The following is a 20,312-nucleotide window of genomic DNA, read 5'->3' as shown; positions in this document are numbered from 1 at the left end:
ACAAATATATATAGAAAAAAAATTAGCCGGGCATGGTGGCGCATGCCTGTTGTCCCAGCTACCCGAGAGGCTGAGACAGAAGGATTGCTTCAGCCCAGCAGTTTGAGGTTGCTGTGAGCTAGGCTGATGCCATGGCACTCACTCTAACCTGGGTGACAAAGCGAGACACTGTCTCAAAAACAAAACAAAACAAAAAAACAACAAAAAAAACCAATTCGGACTCAGGTTAAGAGAGATTTCATTCAAAAGGAAGAATGTTCCAAGAAGATGTGCAAATGTGCAAGAGTGACAGAGAAAATACCTTTTCTTTTATATGGAGGAAGAAACAAGTCCAGGTAACACCAGGTGTGGGCAGTGGATGAGCACCTGCCATGACTCAGGGATATTTTATCCTAAAATCAGCCTAGTCCTGGGGGAACTGTTAAGGAGGAGAGGTTGTTCTGAATCACAGTGCCCAAGGGTGGTCCAAATTGCAGGGATCTGGGAGAAGCAGTGAAGCCTAAAGCTTGATCAAGTCAAGTTAACCAGCATTGTTCCCACACAACAATGATGTAGGCTTTAGGGTGTCAGAGTATGAACCTGCACTGCTCTAGGATATTCATTATACCCACGTAAGTATCCTAGGCAGACTGCAGAGAGAATAACTCAAGTGCAAAGCATGATTATATGTTCTGAAAATTATATGTTGTTTAATTGCACCAGGAAAAACATTGTTATAGAGGCTTCAGGCTTAGGAACCTCGTGGTGCATTGTTAGCATCTGTTACGACATATGAAAAACAGATTAAATTTTATTGGCTAACACATGAGATCTATAATACATTTTGAACTAACAAGTAGCAAATGTAATGTCAGCAGTAAAACGTGACTCCTGATTCAGAATATGCTATTGTGATTCTTTCAAGTAAGTCTCCTCTCTGATAACCGTTGGCTTATTGGTTGATTGGTTTATGAATTGAGACAGAGTCTCACTCTCTTCCCTAGGCTAGAGTGCCATGGCATCAGCCTAGCTCACAGCAACCTCAAACTCCTGGGCTCAAATGATCCTCCTGCCTCAGCCTCCCAAGTACCAGGACTACAGGCACATGCTGTCATGCCTGGATGATTTTTTCTAATTTTAGTAGAGACGGGGTATTGATCTTGCCCAGGCTGGTCTTGAACTTCTAACCTCAAGCAATGCTCCCACCTCAGCCTTCCAGAGTGGTAGGATTTTAGCCATGAGCCACTGCACCGGTTAACTTATCTTTTTAATTAAAAAGTGAAAAGTTTGCACACTGAAAACAAGCAAATGTTAATAAAATAAATTAAGAACATATAAATAAACTGAAATACCTCAAATATTCATGGATTAGATTATTAAAAGTGTATAATATCCAATGTAATCTATAGATTCAATGCAATCTCCATGGACATTACTGTAGGGTTTTTACATAAAGAAACAGAAAAAGCAATCCTAACATTAAAATGGAACAAAATACATCTCAAAATAGCCAAAATAATCTGTAGAACAAAGTACAAAAGTGAAGGTATCACATTTATCTATTTTATTTTATTTTATTTTTTATTTATTTATTTTTTGAGACAGAGTCTCGCTTTGTTGCCCGGGCTAGAGTGAGTGCCATGGCATCAGCCTAGTTCATAGCAACCTCAAACGCCTGGGTTTAAGCAATCCTCCTGCCTCAGCCTCCCAAGTAGCTGGGGCTACAGGAATGCGCCACCATGCCCGGCTAATTTTTTCTATATATATTAGTTGGTCAATTAATTTCTTTCTGTTTTTAGTATAGAGGGGATCTTGCTCTTACTCAGGCTGGTTTTGAACTCCTGACTGTCCTTGCCCGACTACACGATGGGGGATGACACACAGAACATACACACAAGATGCAGACAGACAGAATTAGCGGCAGTCCCAGAAGAATAAGGGACACAGAGACAAGACACAGTTTCAGACTGCAGCTCAGAAATGCACCAGTCGTTTTATTTATATACAGATTAATTGGTCAAGCATCCCGAAGCTATTTTGTCATGCCAGCTACTTTCCCAGATACTTGTTGATACGTGACTTCCCATGGCCAACAACACCTGCTTTTCCAGTCAAAGCAAAAAAGCATGGCCTTGTACAAGACACCGCATTTGATGTCTGACACTGCTTTCAGATAACAAACAATCTCAGCTGGAGTGCGAGACCACAAGTCCTTGGCCATCTTGCAGCTCCTAGAACCGCTTGCTGGTTACCAGGCAACCTTGGCTTGCATGCCAGGCCACAGGTGCTTAGCCATTTCCCTGGAGAAACAGTTCCTTCAGCCCATCAACAAGCCACATCCTGTTAATTGTGGAAACAAGCAATGGATTCCCGTTCTGCTGACTTTGGGTCTCAGCCAGTCTGAGCCAGGGACAGCTCACTTCACCTCACATCATCTCCCCCTATTAGTTTTAATTTTTTGAGCACCGATATGTTGAAAAACCATCATGATATCGTGAGACTGTTGTTTTCTTTTTACTTGGTGGTAGCACCAGCATCTGTAGACTAAGAAAATACAAAGTGTTAAGAGACCTAAAAATCCTCTATTAGGTCCTATTATACTAAATAATGTCTTTAACTGTGAAATCAGACTTACTTGTGCCAGCCTATGGGCTAGGCCTTGGAAAAACTCATATTCGTTAAATTCTGGAATATTCTCTTGGAAGATGCTTTTAATCTCTCGCTCAAGACTTTGAAGATCAGCAGTGAAATTGCGACTTCCAGTCAGCATATGCCACAAGGCCTGCCAATGTTTACTGCTATTAAAAAGGATAGGGGTGACACAGAACTTGGAAGAATTCCATCACATCGAAGAAATGACTGAGTGGTTAAAACCTGAATTTGATCGCCAAGCCACTGAACGGTGCTTTGTAAATGGAGGATCTCTCCTTCTAACCGACTATCAATCTCCTGCTGATGTTGCCACAATCGAAGAGAGTCCTCATGCCCACTTGGGAATAAAACCAGCAGTCTGCACTGAGTGCTGTAATGCCATCCCTGCAGTAGCAGCAGTGGCAGCAATGGCAATTAAACCCGCAACAGCAGTAACTATAAGACCGATGGCTCTCTTGGCTATTGAAGGGAATGCCTGTATTGTGATGGACAGAATAAAAGCAAGGAAATCAGCAAGTTTATGAGAGGTATATGCAGGAGCATTGTCAGTTTTAACAATTTCTGGAAGTCCCATGACTGTGAAAAAAGAAGAAGGTGAGTAATGACAGCATCAGCCTTTTCAGAGCTTTGGGCCGTGGCCGACTGAATATGAGAATGGGTATCAATGGTGTGGTGGACATAACGGAGTTGTCCAAAGGAAGCAACATAAGTGACATCTATTTGCCAATATGGTTCCCTCATAATCCAGGTGGATTGCACCCGGAAGGGAGGGGAGGGAGGGATGGTGAGAGGAGCACAGGTAGCACAAGAACGAACTACTGCAGGGGCTTGCTTACGGGAGAGCAAGAAACGACATTGAAGGCCTTTAGCATCGGTATGATGAAGAGCATGTTCAGTAAGGGCTTCTTGAACGGGTGCAATGAGAAGAGAATCAACACTTTCATTGCCTTTAGACAAAGGACCTGGTAATCCACAATGAGATCGAATATGCACAATAAAAATAGTAAAGTGGCGAGCTTGAAGGAGAGTCTTCAAATGAAAGAACAAATATTGTAAAGTTGTTTGGGGGTAAGTGGTAAAGAAACAGTGGGAAGTTGAGAAGTAATATAAAGAACATATTGAGAATCACTGACAATGTTTAAAGGCTCAGAAGGGAAATCTTGCAACACTAAACATATTGTGCTGTGGCCCGTTTACAGGACGGGGGATGAACACAGAACTTAAAAGAAAGACACAGACACACACAGACAGTACATGACTCTAGTGCCCAATGCACTGGTCAGTTTATTTTTATACTCTGAAATATTAAAGTTAGTTCCCTGTACATCACCACCTAGGCATTACAGCAATGGCCATAAATTGCGAAACACGTAGCCTAAAGGACACAGATGTCCCCTGACTCAAGGTTTCCAGGTGGTTGCTCTAGGCACCAGGCATAGATCACAGACCAAGATTAGCAAGGTTGGGCAAGGCAGCCATGGTTCTTCTAGGCTGGCCCATAGCGGCTGTGTCTGTCATAGGTTGTTCCTCCCTGAGGAATCTTACCTGTCATTGACTAACCAGCCATCTCATGGGGCTAAGCAGCAATCACAGGAATGATATGTTTATCATGTGGCCTCCAGACCCCCCCACTGCCGTGGGGCTGGGCAGCTCTTGCCTTAGTGCAAAACCTCAGGTCCTTTGTTATGCCTCTAAGCAGCAACCTTGTTTGTCACAAGGACCCAGTCCAAAACACATTGCTCTCAAACGCTCTGCAAGAGCATGTAAATTACTCACTTATTTTAATTCTTTTAATAAAATTTATTTATTTATTTTGATACAGAGTCTCACTTTGTTGTCCAGGCTAGAGTGAGTGCCGTGGCGTCAGACTAGCTCACAGCACCTCAATCTCCTGGGCTGAGGCGATCCTGCTGTCTCAGCCTCCCGAGTAGCTGGGACTACAGGCATGTGCCACCATGCCAGGCTGATATTTTCTATATATATTAGTTACCCAATTAGTTTCTTTCTATTTATAGTAGAGTCTCGCTCTTGCTCAGGCTGGTTTCGAACTCCTGAACTCAAGCCATCTGCCCGCCTCGGCTGCCCAGAGTGCTAGGATTACAGGCGTGAGCCACTGAGCCTGGCTCAAATGTGGAATTTTGTGCTGACGACCCACAGAACAAAATAGATATCTTTTCCCTTTCTCCTCCACATTCAATCCAGAGGCAGTCAACCCAGGACTCAGTTCCAGAGAAGTTCACAGAGACAACAGCTGGCTTGCGTGACATGGAGGACAAAGGCCAGTGATAAGTTAAGTCACCAACAATCACTTTAAAAAGCACAATAAGTTTGTAAAAGTAGATATTATTTATGTAGTTCTTCCTTCAACTTCTTGTCTACTCCACAGGAGATGAGATAACCTCAAATACTTTTTGAATAAACTTTGTTGATATAATATGCTTACTTCAATAATTTCTAAATATACTATAATTTCAAAATCACCTTATATGAATTCAGTAAAATTACTAGAAAACATTTTCTGTGAAGATTGTAATCAATTTTAGGCTTTCTCTTTGTTTCCCCTTTCTGAACGTTCTGTCAGGTGTGGGTAACAAAGCCTACAAATTAGACAGACTTCAGAAGACATTTGAATTTGTTTTCACCTAAAGAATAATTAATGTTGCACTTTGGCCTATGGCAAAAGGTGGTGGTCCATCACCAGTCATTCTACTCATGCATCAGCTCCATGCCCTTTAGTTGAGGAGGATTTGAAAACAGTAGGCCAACATCATTCATAGTGTTTCCTATTCAAGGTTTTCCCAGTGATTCTCATTTGTTTATGCTACTGCATGTTGGGGGCTGATTCTGGTGTGATGCCTTATGCTAATCATTCACTAGAGCCTGTCATGTGCGTGTGCTGCCTGACGCAGCGGTAGTCAGCATTTTCTTCAGACACGGTTGCTGCCTTGTGACTTGATAAGAGGCCTGAGTTGTTGCACATAAGCAAATGCTCCCAACTCCCACACGGAGGGCCCCCGTGGTGGGAGTCTGGAGGCCAGGAGAACAAGAACAAGAACTCTCCTAAGAACTGGCCCCCTTTGGTGGTTGGTAGTCAATAATGGGTAAGACTCCCCATGGAGGGGGGCGACCTAAGACATGCACAGCCGTGGGGCTAGGGAGGATCCGCCACTTGGGATTGAGACCAAGAAGCACTTCAAATGGCTGCATTGTTTTATGTTGCCTATCTCGGCTTTGGCTTTTGAGCTCTGTCTGGCATCTTAACTTTAGTAGCCGTTTTGAGGTCTGAGACCATGGGAATTGTTCCTGTTTTGAAACAACTCTGGAAATAACTAATATCGCTGCTATGCTCAGATGCTCACGTACAAGGAACTAACCTTGGATCTGTAGGGTATAAAAATAAAGTGACCGGTGCATTGGTCACTTGAATCATTGTCATGTCCATGTGTGTCTGTGTCAGTGTTTTATGTTGTGTGTCATTCCATGTTCTGTAATTGAGCCATGTAAACTGCATGAAACCTGCAATGAAATAAAATCTGATAGAATATACATAATCTAATAATATCAATTTTACAAGTGATCTAAAGGAAAATTGGTGACTGTCGTACCTACCTATTTTCATTTATTATATATTATTTTTATATATTATTTCTATTGTATTTATTCATTATATTTGATTATTTTATTGTTTTCATTATTTATATTTATCATTATAAATTATTTTTTCTATGTTTATATTGTGAATCAATGCACATAGCATAAAATTCATACCTGGTGACATTTACATATTCACAATGTTGTGTAACCATCAAAACTATCTACTTCCACAATGTTTTCATCACCTCAGAGGAAACCCTGTACCTAACAAGCAGTCACTCCCCATTCCTTCCTCCCTTCTCCCTTCTCAGGCGACCACTAATCTGCTATCTGTATCTACACATTTTCCTGTTGTGGGTATTGCGTATGAATGGAACTGTAACATATGTGACCTAATGTGTCTTATATTGCATTATTAGATTTTATGTTCTTGTACCTTTGGCTTATAACACAAGCCTTTCATGTCTTACTTATAGTCCCAATGTTCTGTTCAAACACTAATAGTTAGATTGAAGTTTTCCTAGTTTTCAATGATCAGTGAATATTTCAAATACCATTGATTTTAATGTATTTACAACATACCAGGATTTTCTGTTAAATGATCTCATCATGATGCTTTTGTTTGTGAGAAATTTTATACAAATCTTATACATCTTTTCTCTGGATATTCTGCTATATACATGTTCTGCCTTTAACAATGTCAATACTGGTAGAGTGCATTTTCTTAGAAAATTGCCATTGTTTAAGGGTTTCCAAATCAGTATTCATCGAATCATACAATTTCTGTAATGTCTTTCAAATTTTAATGAAACTTATTGTTGGAACAGTTTTAGATTTCTAGACAAAAATTGCAAAGATAATACAGAGAGTTTCTATTAGCCTCTACACAGTACATGATCACTACTGAGATATATTTGTTAACAGATTCATACTTTATGCAGATTTCCTTAGATTTTACCTAACATCCTTCATCACTTCCTTTCTCTCCTTTATGGTACCACCTTACAAGCAGTGCTCATCTCTACTTATTTTCCCCGGGGCTTTGACAATTTTCAGACTTTCCTTGCTTTGGAAAAACTTAAAGGTTTTGAGAACTATTGCTTAGGTACAATGGTACTGTCATTGCTGGCACTGGCAAAAGCAACTCTTTTGGACTTGTCTGGTGTTTTTCTCATGATTAGACTGGTGTTGTCTGGAAAAAGACCTTCAAGGAAAGTACTATGTTCATGGTATCATGTGAAGGGTGCACACTATCAACAGGACTTACTGCTGCTTGTGTTGACCATGATCACCTGGCTAAATTTGGGCTTGTCAGGTTTCTATGCTGTAAATGTAATCTCCACTCCCCTAGATACTGTATTCTTTAACAGGGAGTAACTGTCCACAGCCTACACTTGAGGACTTGGGAATGATTTTCTCCCTCACTGAGAGAGAACAATTTACATAACTTATTTGGATTTCGTTTGCATGCAAATTTGCCTTCTCCTCCATTTATTTACTTTTAAAATCACGTACTGGAACTACAGGTGTGAGCCACTGCACCCGGCATATTTTTCAATATCAATTCTTGGCATCATTTTCTTCTTTGTACTCTTATCACATTAATCAATCATGCTCAGTCTCTTTGTGTCATCTCATTCCTCTCCCCATAACACAGAAGGGATATGAAAGCTCAGGGATCTCAGCATTAGAAAAGAATTTGATATGTTTTTAAATGGAAGGAAATCTCAGGGAAGCAGAAAATCCAGTGAGACACATATTTGACTCTGACTCCCTCATGGCTAAGACCTCAACATTTCCTGCTGTCTCCATGTGAGGCCATCTGCCTCCAGGACTCATGGAAATGAAGTAGCCTCTCTAAAACACTCCAACCATTTTTTCTGGAGATATTAGTACTTACTGGACATTTGTAATCGCTCCTGGTGTTTGAGAACTAGGATAAATTGTTAAAAAATATTTCCAAGTGCAGTGATGATTGTGGTCCTGTGATGAGGTGAGGTCTGAGGATCACAAATCTTTACCGCAGGGCCTGCCTTTCTCTCACACACATCCTGGTGCTGAGATCTTCATGGTTTGTTTATCTGTCATCCCAGCAGCAAGAAGGAGTATGGTATTTTCTATTTTATTATAAGAGGGTACTTGTTAAGGGCAATCGTATAACAGGAATCTAGAGAGGTTCTCATAGCAGAAAAATTATCCTACCTGGTAGAAACTGGTCTAGATATCCCTTTGGTTTGTAGGAATAAATCCTGGGGTATTTGCTGAGCTTGTGGAGAAGGGAAGAGTTTAGTGACTCTACATCAATCCCTGATGCTGCTTAATATGATTTGCTATGATCCACACTCATGATGATTGTTAATGTTTTATCCAAATAGTAATATACTCTGATATTTAAGTCAGTCTATAATTGTATTTCTACATACATTCACCCCAGAATTGCAAACAGTAATTTCAGGATATTACCGTGTTCCCTGAAAAAAAGACAGAGTATTATATTTTCCTCAACAAGACACCCTAGGGCTTATTTTCAGGGTATTTGTTATTTTCCCTTCAAAGCCTCAGCTTCCAGCACACACAGGATGGCCGGGACCTGACAGGAGGAGCCAATCTTGTTGGTTGGGCTGCTCGCACCTTTCTGGTCAACTCTGGGATACTAGCTGTCAAGATGGGGCAGATGAGAAGGGCTGCACGTCTTCTTTACTGCTCGGCCAAAAAATGCATGGATTGTGCAGACAGGCTGCGTATCCACACCGATCATTAGGTCTTATTTTCCAAGTAGGGCTTCTATTGTGCAAATGCTTAGAAATCTTGCTAGGGCTTATTTTATAGGTAGGTCTTATTTTGGGGAAAACACAGTAGGTATTGGTGGTAAACCTATTCATGTCATGATGAATAAAGATACTTTTTAAAGACAAGGTCTTACTATTTTGCTCAGGCTAAATTCAACCTCCGAGGCTCAAGTGATGCTTTAGCTTCAGCCTCGTAAGTACTTGGGACTACAGGCATGTGCCACTATGCCTGGCAGAACAGTGATTCTGTGTGATTGATATAAAGAAAAATGTATATGCAGACATAAGAAACAGCTCTTTAAATACAAATATAATTATTAGCTATTTCTGAAGGAAAAAATAGAGAATATTGGATGTCATTTTGCATGGTAAAACTAGCACAAATGTCCTATCACCTTGTAAGATTCCCTGGATCTGAATAGGAATGCCAGCCAATGGGAAGTGACTGGCCACTAGGCATTAGGAAAGGGATATTATCTCCCCCTCACAAACTAAAATTAAAATCTTGGAGACTTTCTCCCTTCTATATCATTATTTTTATATAATTTTTATTTAATTTTCAGATATTTTCATTTTTATATAATTTTCAGATATCGTTAGCTGAGATTAGTTAGATATAATTGCTTAGCATCAACACAGTTGCCTTTCAAACACCTGATCTTTGCCAACTCCCACATTAAGAGACTTCAGTTAAACCTCCTGCAATTTATCAGTTTTCATTGGATTAAAGTAACATTTCTTTCTAATAATCATAGAGCAACTAGTTTGTATCAGCCATTGAATTATGTGTACTTCCATGTCATAAAATATTGTCTCCAAACAGCACTTTCATTTATGTATCCCCCAAATATTTTTTGTTTTTTTTCAACCCCTTGGTCAATTTGCAGCCCCTAAATTTATCATTGAAATAGAACATGGAAAAAATTTAGATTAAATATATTATTTGCATTAGTGTATGAAAGGAAAAATAAAGAAAATTCATGCATAAAGATTTTTCTATACTTGAAAATGAGCCATGTCATATGGTAATACGATGATCTGAAATCTATACTTTTATAGACATTTGGAAAATGCTTCCAGCAAAATTACTTAATATTTTTATTGAATAAACATTCCACATATTATCTTTTATTAAATTACAATAAAAATATGTTAAGCAATTTAAATAGTATTCCAAAAACATTTTCAACAACCATATTGTGGAATGGTATCTATGAAAATTATTGCCAGGTGCAGTACCATATTTTCCGAAAATAAGACCTACCCATAAAATAAGCCCTAGTAGGATTTCTAAGCATTTGCACAATATGAGCCCTACTCCGAAAATAAGACCTAATGATGGGCGAGGCTACGCACTGTATCTGCACAACCAATGCATTTCCTCACGGAGCGGGAAAGAAGAGCAGCCCGTCTCATCTGCCCCATGAGAGCTCTATTGCTCGACATGAGAGATTGGGGCCAATGGTTCTAAAGGAAATAGAGTCGCAAGAAATTCAGGATGGTATTCGGGCTTTGGAGAGTTATGATGATGTTCCAGAAGAAGATGACTTAACTATATTTAAATAAAGGTAGATTGTTGTACCATAATTTAAAAAAATAACACATCCCCTGAAAATAAGTCCTAGGGTGTCTTCTAGAAGAAAAACAAATATAAAGCCCTGTCTTATTTTTAGGGAAACACAGTAGGTCATGCCTATAATCCAAGCATTTTGAAAGGTCAAGGCAGGAGGATCTTGTGAGGCCAGGCATTTGAAACCAGCCTGAGCAACATAGCAAGACCTCATCTCTATAAAAAGAATTTTAAAATTAGCTGGGTGTGGTGACAAACACCTGTAGTCCACAACTACTTAGGAGGCTGAAGCAGGGGAGCTGCTTTGAGCTTGAGAGTTCAAGACTGCAGTTAGCTATGATTGTGCCACTGCACTCCAACCTGGGCAACAGGGTGAGACCCTATCACAAATGATTGAATGAAAATTATGCGATACAAATATCAGGAGTATCAAGAGTTAACATACAGGGTTTTTTCTTTTTTTCTTTTTTGAGATAGAGTCTCGCTTTGTTCCCAGGCTAGAAGTGAGTGCCATGGCACCACCCTAGCTCACAGCAACCTCAAACTCCTGGTCTCAAGCAATCCTGCTGCCTCAGTCTCCCAATTAGCTGGGATTTCAGGCATGGGCCACGACGCCTGGCTAGTTTTTTCTATATATATTAGTTGGCCAATTAATTTCTTTCTATTTATAGTAGAGACTGGGTCTCGCTCTTGGTCAGGCTGGTTTTGAACTCCCGACCTCGAGCCATCTGCCTGCCTCGGACTCCCAGAGTGCTAGGATTACAGGCGTGAGCCAACATACAGGGTTTTATTAAGAGTATGACTCCATTTTTTGGTGTTTGACTAAAGACACCTTTTAAGCCTCTCCACTCCCTCTCCGTGTTTGGCCTTTCTGGGAAAGGTCATAATAAAGCCTATGAGTGCTCCATTCCTTGGCAGCAGGAATTCCCAAACTGGTACAGGGTACCCTCAGCCCTGCCTCATGTCATCACCACTATAACATAAGGAAGTGATATTTCCCTGCTTTCTTGAGGCATTTTTGGACCAGTTTAGGAAGTCTACTCTGCTTCTCCCAGAACATTGCAGTATGTGATCATAATCTACGTACCACTTTAACGAATAGCATCATCATTTTTGAAAAACAAACCAATTGTTAGGGAGTGGTCAATGCAGGTCCAGTGAAGTGGTCACAAGTACAAATTACCAAAAATATAATAGGGGTAAATTTATGAAGTTACTGGGTTTATGTAAAATAAAAATTCACCAAGCACCCTAAAGAGAAGTTATTTTTATCCTTATTCCTTACATATACTTTTATTTTGTAATATTTTTCATATTGTACGTTTGTATTTTTACATTGTGTAAATTAAAGCCTATACCATCTATCTTATTTGGCATGCAAGATAGGCATTTAGAATATTTTCATTTTTTGAGATAGAAGTGTCACTCTATTTCCTGGGTTAGAGAGCAGCGGTGTCATCATAGCTCACTGCAACCTCAAACATCTGGCCTCACATGATCCTCCTACCTCAGCCTCCGAAGTACCTGGAGGTACAGTCATGCTCCACCATGTTCAGCCTATTTTTGTACTTTTTGTAGATACAGGGTCTCATTATGTTGCTCAGGCTGGTCTCGAACTCCTGACCTCAAGTGATCCTCCCTTCTAGGTCTCCCAGAGTGCTAGGATTAGACGTGTAAGCCACCAGGCCCAGCTGCATTTAGATTTATAATACAATCCATGTTCAGCAATAGTAATGCAGGCTTTTAGGTCTCAGAGTACAAAACTGCACTGCTATGGGATTTTCATTATACCCACATAAGTGTCTCAAGTCAGATGGCAGAGAGGATGACTCAAGTGCAAAACATACTTATAACTTCTCAATACTGTGTTGATTCCACCACTAAAATATTGTTATAGATTCTTTACCCTTACAAGCAAATGGTACATTGTTATGTCAAATATGAAGTATCCTACTGAGGTGAAATAAAATTATGCTGGAAGAACAAACATGATAATAGTTATAAAAAAGAATGTTATTCATACATAAAACCTATGATATAGTTTGAATAAAACAATAGGAAATAATGCCAGCAGTTAAATGTGATTCCTGATCAAGTATATGCTATTTTGGTTGTTCTGATTCAATTTTCCTGTCTGATACATGTTCTCTTTTCAGTTTGAAGGGTAACAGTATTTTTCGTCAATCTTGATATCTAATAGCTATTTCTATTGAATGGAGAAGGTGCTACCATTTTCCCTGCACAATTTCTACTATTTAATCAGTCCCAGCTAACATAGTAGTTTCCTCCCATAAAAATTCTAGTCTCCTATGGTATTGGATACTGTATTTTATCATAGCATTCCTTTCCTATTTACCACAGTGGTGTTCAGCATGGAAAACGGTACCTTGAATGCAACGAGCATGACTGATAATAAGTTTACATTATTCTTAGCCCCTTCCAAATCCTAATTTTAATATTTAATTTCACATGGTAGTATCCTTGATCTCCAGGTATGTGAACAGAAATCAGCCTCACCTAAAAAAACAGGCTCTTTCCTCTAGAGGATGATTAAATGAGTATAAGAAAGGAATAATATTAATAAAAACAGATTCCAAACTTCAGTTTGAAAGTCAAAAATAAAGTAGCCTTTCCAAAAAACTTGCAATAATGGAATAAAATATTTTCTAACCTGACAATAATTGCACATTTAATGTCCTTTTACTTTTGATATATGACATGACTTTTAACATAATTTTGACTTGTAATTATTATGCAGTATATATCAAAGGTTAATCATGGAGAATTTGAGACTTCTTTACTCTATGAACTCTCCAATGTGGAGTGTATTATGAGAATTGACGAAATAATCTACAATATCATTAAATTTTCAAGTGTTCATTTGAGAATAAAATTCTTTAATGAATCCTAAGGATGCACCTTAGTGAACTAGAGGTTCACTACATTTGCCTTGTTTTTATCAAGTATGAACCTTTTGTGACAAAAACTCTTGAATGTTGGACTAAAAGGCTCCATACATTCACTATATTTGTGGAGTTCCTCTCCAGGAAGAACACTCTGGTGTTTGACATCATGTTTGTTTGTTTGTTCTTTTATTTTCGACAGATTCTCACTTTGTTGCCTCGGCTACAGTGCTGTGGCATCAGCCTAGCTCACAGCAACCTCCAACTCCTGGGCTCAAGCAATTCTTCTGCCTCAGCCTCCCAAGTAGCTGGGACTACAGGCATGCACCACCATGCCCAGCTAATTTTTTGTATATTTTTTTTTAGGTGGTAAATTAAATTTCTATTGTTAGCAGAGACAGGGTCTCACTCTTGCTGAGGCTGGTTTTAAACTCCTGATCTCTAGCTATCTGCCGGCCTTGGCCTCCCAGAGTGCTAGGATTAGAGGTGTGAGCCACCAGGACTGGCTGACATCATCAGTTTTGATGTTTCAATAAATGCCTAATCATGCACCTTAGCTTTGTATGGTTTCACCAAAGATTTATTTTTTGATGCCTACTGAGTTTGAAGCCATGAAAATATCTGTCACATACATTATAATTACATGAAAGGGAATTATGAATTCCCTGTTCTGATCATGCTTGAACTCATAACAAAGTTTTGAAACTCTCATCGTATTTCTAAGTTTTCTCTCAGGTACGAATTCTGATGATGTGTAAGGTGTTAATTGTGGCAGAAGACCTTCCCACGTTTGAACGGCTTCTCTCCTGTATGAGTTATCTGATGTGCCTAAGGAGTGAAAGTACACTAAGAGATTGGCATTTGTTAGGTTTGTCTCAAGCAAGAATTGTTTGGAGAATACTGATGTCCAAATTCTACCCTGAAGCTCGTCACATTCAATACATTTGTAAGGCTGTTCTCCACTATGCATTAACTGGCAGTTATTATGCCTTAAGTAATGACTAAAGGCTTTGCTGCATTCATCACACTTTAAATTTTACTTTTACTGTGAATTATCTAATGTCTTTCAAGGCTTTAATGGTGACATAATACCTTCCCATGTTAATTACATTCATTACATTCATTACATTGTCACATTAATAAAATTTCTCCACAGGATGAAATCTCTTGATGATGTGCAACATACGAATTCCCACTTGCCACACTGATTTCATGATACTTAAAAGGTTTCTCCAGTATGGATTCTATGATGGTTAGTAAGGCTTGAACGCACACTAAAGGTTTTGCCACACTCGTTACACTTGTAAGGTTTCTCTCCAGTGTGAACTCTCCGATGATGTGCCAAGGAGGAGTTTAGACTGAAGACCTTTCCACACTCATGACATTTGTAAGGTTTCTCTCCAGTATGAATTCTGCAATGATATACAAGATATGAATTTTGACTGAAGACTTTGCCACATTCATTACATTTGTAAGGTTTCTCTCCAGTATGGATTCTTTGATGATTTACAAGGTGTGAATTTTGAGTGAACACCTTGCCACATTCATTACATTTATAAGGTTTCTCTCCAGTATGAATTATTAGATGTTGCACAAGGTATGAATTGCGACTGAATACCTTGCCACATTCATTACATTTATAAGGTTTCTCTCCAGTATGAATTCTCCAATGATTTGCTAGGGATGACTTATGACTGAACACCTTCAAACATTCATTACATTTGTAAGGTTTCTCTCCAGTATGAATTCTCCGATGTTGTGCAAGGTGTGAAATATGATTAAAGACCTTGCCACATTCATTACATTTGTAAGGTTTCTCTCCTGTGTGGATTATCAGATGTTGTACTAGGTATGAATTTCGACTGAACACCTTACCACATTCATTACATTTGTAAGGTTTCTCTCCAGTATGAATTGTCTGATGTTGTGCAAGGTGTGAAATCTGATGGAATACCTTTCCACATTCATTACATTTGTAAGGTTTTTCACCAGTGTGAATTCTCCGATGTTGTGCAAGGTGTGAAATTTGACTGAAGACCTTTCCACATTCATTACATTTGTAAGGTTTCTCTCCAGTGTGTACTCTCCGATGTTGTGCAAGATGTGAAATATTATTGAAGACCTTGCCACATTCTTTACACTTGTAAGGTTTCTCTCCAGTATGTATTCTCTGATGACTTGCAAGGTATGATTTTTTATTAAAGACCTTAGTACATATATTACATTCAAATCGTTTCTCTTCTGCATGGATTATTTGATGTACAGTGACATGTAAGCCTTGATTAAAGGTCTTGCCAAACTCATTAACTTTGAAATGTTCTGTCTCTATGTGTGCTTTCTGTTTCTGTGTAAATAATGAATCCATAAAATCATTCATATCTTCATGACATATGTGAGGTTTGATAGTAGAAGGAATTCTATCCGGTGGAGAAACCAAGGAATTGTTGACATAGTTCTGCATATGATTCCATTCATAAATTTCCTCTTCAGCCTTAAATAGCTGCAGTTCTGATAGATGTGAGTGAAAGTTTAATCCAAGCTCATTTTTAAAAAACATATTTCCTACATTCCTTCTATCATGCTGATCTCTTCTACCACTGAGATTTTCCTCATGGGTATTATGCATTCTTTGGTAATGTGTTTCAGCGACTTGCCACTGATACTGAAAGTTTCGTATATTTTTCTGGATTTTCCTAAACCAAAAATCTTCCATGTCATGGCTTTCATTCCTTTCCAACATCCCTGTTAGGGATATTTCTCCTGTATTACTGTTTTCTTTAGGTGGGAATTCACTTATCATACATATAGGAGAGATACCTATAAGATATAAAGAACCAAAGGTTTATAATGAATTGCAGATGGTTATTAAATACCTTCTATTGAAATACATAACCTAACACCAAGAGTAATGCAGGTATAATAAGCAGAGTTATAAAACCTCCAATTGTGATATGCAAGTTTTAGGAAAATGAGGTATTTTTAAAACACAGAAAAGATGGTTACACATTATTTAAAATAATTGCAGGGAACCCTATTATGAAACAATCTATCACCAGAACAGACCATACAAACCTATACTGACCCTCGAAGGAGGAGGATTGTTCCACCATTAAGCCAAAGCACACAGCAATGAGATGAAAGCACATGGCTAACCAATAATGAAAGAGAATTATGTACTTATACTAGGAAAATATATTAACTAGGGTCGGAGAATACACTGTTTGGAACAAATTAAAAAATAAAATCCTATGTGACATAATCCAGGCAACCATGGCCTGAATAATTTTATTGGCCAAAATTCACCTGCTGAAGTTCTAGTCACAATCTTGCAGTCTTTACATTCACCATGAAATATTTTTAGCCATTGACCAGCACTAACTTGTTAGAAGAACCTTGAGATAAATTATCTCTTTTCAAATAAAAACAGGAGGTCTACAACATTTATGTATCTAACCCCAATTTCCACATTAAGTGAGAAAAAGAAGACTTGATCCTGGGACTGCATGCTGACTCATGTTCTTAGGAACAACTGCTGATCCAAGCAGTACCAAAAACAATAGGTCATAGGAAACAGAGGAGCACAGGAAGGATAATTTCAAGGGAGACACAAGATCTAAGCTGTGTTGCTAATAGAGTTACTCATCCTTCATTGATAATGGTATGTCAGTCATCACTCAGGGCACCAGTGAAAATAGTCACTAAGGGGTACCCTGGGTGATGACTGCACAAACGTCCTGGAGAAGTTTTCCAATAGGGAACAACTGTCTTTACTTGCACAGTGACAGCAGTGTGGCTGGTAAGGGGGCCTTGTGGAAATTGGAGTGGTCACAAATACAAAAATTAATATGCTAAACAGTGATTGGATATTCCAAGCTACATGAGGAAAGGCCAAAGATGGAGAAAAGGCAAGAGTGGAAGGAAAGAAGCAATGGAGTGAAGATGTTTGTGTGCATTGGGACGCTTCCTTGGCTGACTGTGCTGAGGTGGGTTTGAGGAAAGAAAGATAGCAGGAGGATGTTGTCAAGTCCTGCCTTGGATCACATTACTGAAATTGGGAGAAAAGACAACCTTGTGAACTATAATATTAAACATATTTTCATATGGGCACGCAGGAGCAGACATTATGTTTGCAAATCTACAGAAATAGAAATATACCATGTCAGTTAAAATTCTGACGTTTGTAGAAAAGAGAAGCTGATGTAACCAACCAATACATAACTATCCCATTCTTAACTGTGAGAATAAACAGATTTAATGGAAACTCAGTTTGATGATGTGGAAAGAAATTAGGTATACATGTCTTATGTTATTTCATATGAAATACAATTTATCAAATTCAATGGCCTCTGAATTCTATTTCTAGGCGTGTAATCTACATACAGATTCTAGAAGATCAGGTGTTCTCAGTTGTCAATGGAAAAAAGCCAAACTCTGCAAAATAATTTTAAAGAGATTTTTCTGAGCCAAATTTGAGGACCATGACCCAGAGCCACTGCCACAGGCCTTCGGCAAGTGGACTCATTGTGGCTGGGTTACAGTTTGGTTTTTATACATTTTAGAGACAAGGGTTACAGGTAAAGCCATCTATAAGTATGTGGGAGGCATACACTGGTTTGGCCTTAAAAGGTGAGCCATCTGAAAGCGGCAGAGGGGGGCCTTACAGGTTATAGGTTGAAAGATTCTTTGGATTGTAATTGGCTAAAAATATGAAGCTTTGTCTAAAGGCCTGGAATGTTTTAACATAAACTGTTTACCAGAGATAAGCCACCATTTGTTGCATAAACTGAGGACCTGCAAGTTTGTCTTGCATACCCTTAGGCCTGTTAAAGGTTTACAAAGAAAGTCTCCAAGAAAGGAGGGGGGCATGATAAGGCATGTCTGACCTCTCTCCTTCTGGCAGGCCATTTTGCTTTAGCATATTCCTTTGGCCACAAGGGGTCCATTCAGTCAGCTGGTGGGGAAGAGTGAGCATTCTAGTATACAATTCTCCCCTTTGGGCCAAGATCTGTCATAGGCAGCATCTATGGCCAAATTTTATTTTGTCCCATTCGTTGCCAGGGTCGTGTGGCTACCTGCCCTGGGTCCATCTAGTCCCTCAGTGGGATCCTTGTGGCCAAGAGGACTGAAGAGCCAAACTGGGGCTTACAGCCAATTCAATAAGCCAAAAAGGACCGGAGGTAGACAGGCACTCATTAATACTCTAAAATCCTTTAGATGACATAAGAGTAAAATGCAAAATATCAAAGGCAAAGCTGCAAAACTAATTTACCTACAAGTATTGAGATACTATATTCTTGGGTTTAGTGGAAGACTTGTAGCAAACATAAGCATCATTAACATTTAAGCTAAGGGAATTTAGTGATTTATACTAAGGTGTCTGATAAATTACTCATTATATTTTCTTTTGTATAATTTATAACTGATAAAAAATTACACTCAGTAAGTTTTAAGTCTATAAGAAGCAGGGAAAAAAAAAACTTTTACGATTGGGAGTGATATCTGCAGCATGTGGCTTAAAAAGACAAAGTATTTAATTTAGTATTCCTTTAGGCTTTTGTGTGTCCCTCCTTCATCTGGAGGGTCTAAACTAATTCCATCCCTCAGAATTGGCCCTTATAATCAGACACGCCCCCTTTTTCATATTCCCTGGGCTTAGATGGAGGATATTTGAAAAGGGCTTTGGCAGATGCCATGGTTTTAAGGTCCCAGAGATCAGGTAAACTTGCTAATTACCTAAAATTTGTCAGGACTCTGGAAAACAAAACAAAAGAATTAATAACGTTTTAAATAAAGAGTCTTTATATGAAAATTTAGTTATGTCTCATGAGGTTTGAGTTAGCTATACTCATGGTTGTATCAGATTTTTAATTAAACTTGAAGTATTAGAACTCTGTTTTGTTTTAGTCCAGTGGTATATATAATCTCCAGAATTATTACAAACCAGTATTTAACTGGATTTGTCAGTCCTTTCTATGGCCTTACTTGAAGAAGCCAATTTTGGGCTTAGCCAGAAAGAACCACTTTCTGAGATGAATCAAAGTAAAATAATAACTTAGAAGATGATAAAACTTGACCTGCCATGGTTAGAGACAGTTGACAAACCAAATTGGTTATTTTGTGACATATAACAATTTACATAATAACCATAATTATTACTGATAACACATACCAAGACATGTCAATATTTTACAATACTAGAATATATATTAATAAATACTTATACAACTACAGCCCAAAGAAAGTTAAATACCATTTTATATTTGACAATGTTTTCTGGATGATTTTGACATATCAAATAAATCTAATGTCTGCCTTAGACTTTTAAATGATCCTCACGTATAAAAAGCTAGTTTAAGGTAAAAATGCTGGATTTAGAATTTAAGTTTGGGTAAGGTTTTTTTTTTTTTTTGAGACAGAGTCTCACTTTGTTGCCCAGGCTAGAGTGAGTGCCGTGGCATCAGCCTAGCTCACAGCAACCTCAGACTCCTGGGCTCAAGGGATCCTACTGCCTCAGCCTCCCAAGTAGCTGGGACTACAGGCATGCACTACTATGCCCGGCTAATTTTTCTATATATATTAGTTGGCCAATTAATTTCTTTCTATTTATAGTAGAGATGGGGTCTCGCTCTTGCTCAGGCTGGTTTCGAACTCCTGACCTCGAGCTATCCGCGTGCCTCGGCCTCCCAGAGTGCTAGGATTACAGGCGTGAGCCACTGCACTGGGCCTAAAGGTTATTAAATATCAAAGGCTCAAAGCATTTGTTCATATATAATCACAAACCACTATAACAATAATTTAACCAAGAGAGATAGCCATGAAAGAGAT

At 38.7% G+C, this 20,312-nt stretch overlaps 1 protein-coding gene across 3 annotated transcripts in view; it reads right to left on the bottom strand.

Annotated features, from left to right (window-relative positions):
- Nucleotides 1-3,375: 3,375 nt before the first annotated feature.
- Nucleotides 3,376-20,312, bottom strand: part of LOC105859977 (uncharacterized) — a 50,313-nt gene continuing 33,376 nt past the window's right edge. Inside the window, exon 5 of one of the 3 annotated variants that reach the window (XM_012744302.3) lies at nucleotides 3,376-16,304. In XM_012744302.3, coding sequence (XP_012599756.1) covers nucleotides 14,707-16,304 — 1,598 coding nt within the window. In that variant the 3' untranslated portion in view covers nucleotides 3,376-14,706. The remainder of the gene's footprint in view (nucleotides 16,305-20,312) is intronic. The other 2 variants (XM_075998943.1, XM_075998942.1) reach the window with 2 other exon arrangements.

This window comes from Microcebus murinus, chromosome 32, assembly GCF_040939455.1.
Source record: "Microcebus murinus isolate Inina chromosome 32, M.murinus_Inina_mat1.0, whole genome shotgun sequence".
Classification (NCBI taxonomy): Eukaryota; Metazoa; Chordata; class Mammalia; order Primates; family Cheirogaleidae; genus Microcebus; species Microcebus murinus.
Note: the sequence above shows the minus strand (reverse complement) of the source record. Positions and strands in the feature narration are given on the sequence as shown.